General features: G+C 35.7%; 1 protein-coding gene across 1 annotated transcript in view; it reads left to right on the top strand.

The window, feature by feature from the left end:
- The window catches only part of LOC106950294 (TSC22 domain family protein 1-like), a 33,282-nt gene that overhangs the window by 20,953 nt on the left and 4,241 nt on the right, over positions 1–8,088 (top strand). Inside the window, exon 2 of the mRNA XM_015037048.1 lies at positions 4,762–4,813. Coding sequence (XP_014892534.1) covers positions 4,762–4,813 — 52 coding nt within the window. The remainder of the gene's footprint in view (positions 1–4,761; positions 4,814–8,088) is intronic.

The raw sequence follows: 8,088 nt of genomic DNA on the forward strand, positions 1-8,088 counted from the left end.
TCTGAATATGTTTTCTTTCATGATAAATTCCAATAAAAAAAAAATCCAAAACTGTTCATTCAATGAAAGCATCAGTAAATAGAAATGATTTTAAAGTTTGATAAAATGCAGTTGCTGCGTGGAGTTTAGTGATACAAAAACTTTTTTATTTTAATGGCGTCCTAAAGAATCGTTTTAGAAATGATAAATGTTTTTCAAGAGCAGTATTTGTGTTTGTGTGGCTATAATTGCTGTGACAAAAGGTCACATCCACCCTAAAAAAGAAATTATACATAGTTCATCATTTTTATCATTACCACAAAATATAGTGATAAAACTTAAAGTCCATATCTCCCTGTCTAAGTGATGTAGTTTACTTTGTTGCTGCCAGTAAAACGTCATTATCCTGTGATTTAGAGCCGCAGAATATCAGTGTGGGCAAATCGCAATGGTGTGTGCAAATTGGATGCAATATTTGTCGGGATTTAATATTTCATGTGTGACCAGTAACATCTTCAACAAGTTTAAAACACCAGTTCAAACCCACAGAGTGGATTTTATTAGCGATAAGGAATGATGGAAGAGTTGTGTAATTTTCCTAAACTCAAACTCAGCTATTTCAGAGTTGAAAGAATGTTCAACGATCTGAACAAACGTGTTTTGAAAGACATCCAATCTTAGGATCTATTCTTGGAGTCGACTCGTTTAAGAGCTTCAGGTGTGCAGGCTATTTGGGTGTGGATAAGTGGCTAAACCGCCTTCCAGTCAAAGACCAAACCGGAACAGATCATGGCGGCTTAGCGTTCCTTATTTAAGCGTCTGGGCTCCTGGTACAGAGAGTCCTGAGGTGTTTGAGGATCAGAAGAAAGCAGAGGATCTCTTTGAAGCCGACTTTATAGCGGCACAGCATAAATCAGCCTGAGACTCGCTTTTTAAAGTAAATGCCCTGAAGTTTCTTTTTCTACCACCACACCCTGTCAGTCCCTCCAGGATGTTGCAATGTTGTTTTTCTGAGATTGTTGCAGCCTACAATTACTGCTTTTGTGGCATATTTTTCAAAAGGTTGTGATCAAAGTTTACGTTTTTTTAAGCTTAAATGTGGTATTACAAAAATGTTCAAGGTTTACCCCAGAAAACTTGCTAAGCCCAGTGGTTGGACGCCAGGCCAGTCATTCATCCTGCGACCCATCGTGTTTTTGAGTTAAATGTTTAAGGTTGAGAGGAAATTTTAAAATATCAATTCATAATTATGTTATTGAAAGATTGGAAGATTAATACCTGAACACCAACTATAAAGTCTTAAAAAATGCAAACATTTTAAAAAGACTTAAAAAAATAAGTAATATTAGCCTGGTGGGGGCACAAGAAAAGCCTGGTGGCCCGCCAGACTTATAATACACGGGGGAAATTCTGATGTTGAAATTGCTGCATATAAACTCTCCAAACATGATTTTAATAGGAAATATTTAAAGTACAAATAACATTTTCAAGTACCTTCTTAAAACTGCAGCAACATGTTTAAAGTTTTTGTTTGTAGACATTGCAGAGAAATTAAACACATATTTTAAACTTTTTGAGCAGCATCCTCAATCTTTCTGCAAGTTTAATATTTAACAAACTGTTGTTTTTTTTAAGTATAAAAAGAATAGTTTTTGTTTTTCTGGCAGATTCGACAGCAGTACTACTTGTGACCTTTACAGTGACCTCTGTGGGAAATTTACCGTGAATTGCGTGATTATGAATATTATCAAATATCAGCGGTTTTAAGGGTGAATGTGGGAGCGTGAATGTTTTTTTGTTGTGGATTGAAATTCCAAGGTCAAAATTTTAGCTGATAAATTATTTTTCACCAAAAATCCTCCCATCTGTGAAGCTGTGAGTTCACTTTTAGGGTGTGTTGTTTGAGTCAGTTTGACCACATTGAATCCTCCTTAAAGAAAAATATTCCACCTGGAGAATTAAGGATAGCATGGTATTTGAGTTTCCCATTATTTTTTTTTAATGTTTCTTTATATTTTATGTTTATGTTTTATAATTGTTTTTAACCATTAAAGTGTAAAGCATCATATGAAGTACCGTAAATGGCCACACGGGGGCAGTGTATGTATACTGCATATGATCACATTGAATCACTCCATTTCTTCTTCCTCTTTGTAAAGCTGTTATTTTCCAATTTTTACTGTTGTGTGAAACAAGATTTCAAATCTGTTCACATATGTTCTTAAGCTGTACAAAACAATCTTCCTTTACACGTAGTAATAAAGTGTCCAAAATCTTCCAAAACAAAAGAGGGACAATTCAGGATGTTAATGTAAAATGTTTGAAAGGTTATAAATTCATATTTTATTTCTGGTACATAACATAATCCAGATTTGTTGGTTCTGGTGGATAAAGCTAATGGTTTATAAAGTTTATGCTAATTATATTTTTTGACCCCTAAACAATCTGCATGTTTGCATAATTTAAACAATAACCTGCAATAGAGCAGTAAAGTTGTATGAGATGTAGAAATATTACTACTCTAGCACTAAATGCTTTATATTAGAAATATTTGAATACTGTGAAGGTCTGCTTTTGGTCTCGGCATTTGGTCAAGCTAATCTGTGTTTGTACTAAATTCATTTACAACTGATAGACTATGTTTTAAAGCTACTAGCCTTTTTGTCCAAGTAATCAGTGACATTAGTAGTTTGCTCCTTATAAAAGTGTCTTGGGCAATTATTTCATTTCATTCTGAATCTCTGTAAAATTAACTCAAAATTTGCTCCACAACAACAAAAACAAGGATCTTGAGTGTGTGCATTTTTCGTTTACCCTTAAGATGTTTTTGTCCATTTCTGACAATTTCCTGTATTGCTGAATCCTTTGCTAATCATGTACAACTTGAATCCTTTGGAATTTGTACAAATATTTAAGTCTAATGATTACTCGACTGATTTGAGAACCTTGATTATTGAAATTCCTTGAGGCAAATTATCTGCCTCGAAGCTTCATTAAAATATATTTTACTATTTAGTGATTATTTGTGTTGCACAACACTCTGACTTCCCACCTACGAGTTGTTGGCGAAAGCTAAGTGCTAGCAGCATAGCTTCCGGTTTTCAAGTTCAGATTTCATTGAGTTATGATAATGTCCAGGTTTTTATAGTTTTTTGGGAGGACAAATAAGCATTCCTAAATTGACTGGTGCGATTCCTGGAGTGTGGCCGCCCTTCGCCTCCTGGAGCTGCTGCCTGGTTCAGAGCGAACCCGGCGGCGAAGTGCGCAGCGGGTGTATTTATACAGGTGGAGCGAATAACACCTGTATAAATACAGGCTGCTGTAGCTGAGACCCAGTGTAGCTTTTACAGACGAACCAGAAAATAAATTTCCTACCATCCCAGCTGTAACAAATGGGTTCAGCAGTATTTTTTTTTTTTCTGTGTTACAAAGGAGCCAAATCCCATTGCTAACATGGACACAAAAGCTATAAATGGCTCGAGAGTTCACATATTAAAGTGAGAGTTCATCTATTAAAGTGGTTGAAGATAAATACATAAACTAAAATATAGACATTTTTAAAAGTGTATTTGTGAACCTGCTGCTTTATTATTAAATTGAATAAAATTTCTGATTTTTGTACATATTTTGTCCATGTTAAAAAGTGAGCCATTATTGTCAGGTTAATTTTCTAAGCTACAGCAAAGTAAATGTTAGGGATGCACAAATATGAAAATTGGGGCCAATGTTGATATCCGATAATACTACTGCTGTTATGGCAGTATAAATAAAGTTTTTTTTAGTTGATTAATTGTCAGAATAATCATTTACAACAGCCCTAGTCGTATGCGTGTTATGAATATGCTGGACTATAAATTGTACCAGTAATGTAATTAGTAAAATACTGTTTTAGTGAATAGGGGGCCAAAATAGCTTCCAGCCCAGGGCTCCACACGTTTGTAAATCCGGCCCTGCTAACAGAGCTTTGTTTTAAAAATCCTAAACTATGGCGGCACGGAAGCACCACCGAGTCCTGACCCGTCCTCTCGGGATGACAAAGTGATAGTTGTCCTTGCAGCAGTTTTGTCCCGGTCCAGTTTCTGACCGGTGAAGGTAGTTCCTCCTCCTCTTCCTCCTCGTCCTCTTCCTCCTCCTCTGCAGGAGTTTTCACGCAGAGCCGCCGTCCGCGGGCAGGTGGGGACGTCCCCGCATGAATTATTCAAAACAGCCTCCGCCTCCACCAATCCGCAGCCAGCTCCCCGCTCTGTCTCGGGATAAATTATGCGGGATCGTGGAGATCCGCAGTCCTTTTGTGTGCCGCTGAGATGAGCTGACCTTGGACTGCAACCGTACCGCTGCGGGGCTCAGGCTGTGCGGGACTTCCAGCTTCTCTACCGGGCCGCTAGGAGTGGATGCGCCGGTCCGAGGCGGCGAGGCGGCGGCTGGACTCGGGGTTGTTTTAGTTTGTAAACAGAAAGGATGAATGCGTCGTGCTACACCGTGGCGATGGATTTAGGCGTTTGCCAGCTGAGAAATTTCTCCATCTCGTTTCTGTCGTCGCTGCTGAGCGCAGACAGCTCTCAGCTGAAGCTCGACAGCAGGTAAAAACCCCGCCAGCACAGGGCTTTATTGTGAAACAGGACGGCGGGGTTTAGAGAAATTTCCAGATGCTTCCTGGTCCCGACCCACATTCTTACAGCGGAGGAGAAAAGCAGCGCGTCTCCCGTCTTTTCATTCCTCACTGCAGCGCGGCGCGGCTGGAAATGTTGTATTTATTTCTGTTTTTTCTCTTTTTTCTTGCAGCTCGTCCGGAGCCAGCGTGGTGGCCATCGACAACAAGATTGAACAAGCAATGGTGAGTTTTCCTCCTTAATCTCACGTCTGTTCTACTACGTAAAATTAAATTCAATTTTCTGTTACAAACGATAACTAAATCCAGTTGTAATTTCAACAACAACGAAAAAGAAAAGATTTATTCTTATTCCTTCTCAGTGTTTTAATGTAGCGTCATCTCATTATTGTTTTTAATTAATTAAATTTAAGATAATCATTTTAAAATGCTCTGTAAAGCGAAATTGCGGTTTGCTTTCTGTTTCACCATCTCCGTTGTCAGGGCTGTTGCTAGGCAAACTGGAAGACTCTCACGCCTTGGTATAAATATCTCGCTTTCTGATTGGCTGAAGGCGCCGACATGTGGGCGGGGTTAGAGTTGGCAGCCAAGGGATATTCTTCCTCATCTGCGCCCGTTTTTCTCAGATTTTTTTTATGGATTATGTCAAATAAAGAACAAAGGATCAGACATTCACATCTTTTTCAACTTATTAGTGAAATTTTAAAAATCATTTTAAAATGTATTTTTTAGATTGACAAAGCTAAACATAATTTTTTAAGAAAGATAATAAAACTATATGAAGTTAAGTGAATATAAATGTACAAAATGTGAATATGTATATTTTACTAGACAAAAATGAATGTTTAAAGGCTTATTTTTTTTATATTAATCGTATTCACAACATTTACATCCAGTCCAGTTCATTCCAGTTTTTGCTTCTCTTGTTTGATATACATTTTGTTCTGCTTTGGCACATTAACCATTTTAGAATCGGGTCAAGAACAAAAGCTGACGCTACCAAATTATCCTCCATTAAACGCATATTAAATATGAGTTTTTAGAAATTAAGAACCGCGTTTTAAAGCATACCTGTTTAATTTACAATAATTGATTAGTTTAATGAATTTAGTTTAAAATAAAAATTTTTTTCCAGTGGCATCACATTGTTCAGTTATTTGCTGTTTCTGCTGCCACATCATCACCTTATATAAACATTTCTAAAGCAGGCAGATGCATTCCAGTGATGTTATGCAGGACAAAAACACACCTTGTGTTGTGTTTTTCACCTTAATTCACTGAAACGTGTTTGTCCAGAGCCGGCAGGATATCCGCTGTTTCAGAAACTCATTCACTGCAGAAATGACACTATTGAAGAAAAGTTCAGTTTTAGAAAACTAATATGATGATGATGAAACCTTCACAACTTCCTGTAGAACAAAAACCCGTTTCTGTGCCATTAAATGATGTGTTGATATTGAAACAATATTTTGTATATCGACTACTTGAAGCCACAATAATAGATTCTTATGTACCAGGGCCCATTTAGTGTTTTTAATTATGTTTGGTCATTTTTACTCTAAGAAACTGTGCAGTTCACTAAATTACCAATTAATTTAGGGTTTTAACCAGTGATTAACAGCCTTTACAATCCACAGAGACTCTTTTACTAAACCTTCCTGATCATTTTGAGAGGAAAAATATATTTTTCTGTTTCCACTGGAGTGAAATGAGAATTGAGTTAATTACATTCTCATGTAAATTACACCCATAGATTTATCAATTGTTTTTGTTCCTACATAAAGAGGCACAAAAAGTGTTTAGAAATAAACACAAAATCTGCAGCTTAATGACATTAAAGACTACAAAAGGAATAGATAATATCTCTGCAGACCACACACATCCTGGACAAAACTGTTCACCTGGGTGCAGTTTGCATTTTGCACTAATTCTGCTTCTTTTACACCGTTTGTATAAACACTGTGCATAGACATGTTTACAAAATTAAACACTTTTATTGTTTTGCTTTTTATTTGAGCTGCAACTAACAATTTTATGTTGATTAATCAATTCATCAGATAAAAGGAATTTACACATTCTGCAGATTCTTTAAATTTAACTACTGAAGTCTTTTTTTATACAATATTAGACATGCAGTAAACTATACAAGTGTATAACCAATTCCTTTTTTAAATATGAACATAAACATTTTATTGCCTAAAATGCAACAACGCAGCATTCTTTTACTGAAAACTTGATCATTTGTAGCAAAGATTGAATCTGCAGCTAAAATGACTTCCAACAATTGGATCAAAACATGATTAATAGGATATTTTATAATATTTGAACAAGATGAAACTAAAACTAGGCTGCTTGAAGAGTTTCTGGAAGAACATATCGACAGGTTTTTTATTTTTAATATTCTTTGAACAGTTAATTACTGATCTGATTGTTAGTTCAGTAAGTGACCTACTTCTGAGTCTGTCTTCTCCAGTTTATGATCGATTACTAAATTAGTTGATGATTATTTCATCACTATTAATCTGATTAATACAGATTCCAGTCCTAATCTTCATTTCAAACTAATTTTTATAAGTTTCTGATGCATGTTTAGATCAACATCATGAATATTCTCAAAGGGCTGGTTATTGCTGAAGGCACTAATAAATTACCCATCAACAAACTCTTGAAATATTAATAGTAACATTAAATATTCAACATCCTTTCATAATAATGTAGTTTTGCTATATACACCTCATATGTAATTTGAGTGACTAAAATAAATATTTTAAGGTTCTTTAGAGTAGAGGGCCACATAAAAACTCCTGGTGGACCGGATTTGGCCCACAGGCCTTCAGTTTAGAACATAATATACATAATATACTTTATTGGAATTTGTTTATTTGCTGACAAACAACCAAAGTGTTAAATATAGTTATATTAGTGAATATAAGAAACATAAAACGTTTGACACGTAATTTGGAGCGACAAAATGTTCCACTGGTTTCATCCAGTTGTTGGAATTTATTAATTCAGACAGAAAAGTTGCTGAGGCCTCATTTTACTCAAGATATTTATTCGTTTGGGGAAAAACACCAGGAAACTTTCTAATCCTGAAAAACGTCGACAGGAAACATGAAAATATGGCCAGGTAATTATGTGTAATTGGAAGACATTTCAAATACCTAAAATCGATTATCCAGCCTTAAAACAGGCAAACATGAAAAAATACAATAAAAATAAATAATTTGTTCCATCCAAATTAAAGGGTCCACATGTTTTTGACCGTTTATCCGTGTCACTTTTATTTGCTGAAGTCGTTAGCGTGCAGATCGGTAATTCGATTAAAATTTAATTAACTCGTTTAATTAAAGAGATATTGTACACAGCAATGGCTATTGGCAGCAAAGATCTCTCGTAGCAGTCTGTATTGCAGTGAATTTTAAGACGCCTCTGACTGAAGACACCAGTTTTTTTTTTTTTTTTTTGGGTTTTCCAAAATTTTTTTTTTTTTTTTGAAA

Source organism: Poecilia latipinna, unplaced genomic scaffold (assembly GCF_001443285.1).
Source record: "Poecilia latipinna isolate Pla-1442-1.1 unplaced genomic scaffold, P_latipinna-1.0 Scaffold390, whole genome shotgun sequence".
Lineage (NCBI taxonomy): Eukaryota > Metazoa > Chordata > Actinopteri > Cyprinodontiformes > Poeciliidae > Poecilia > Poecilia latipinna.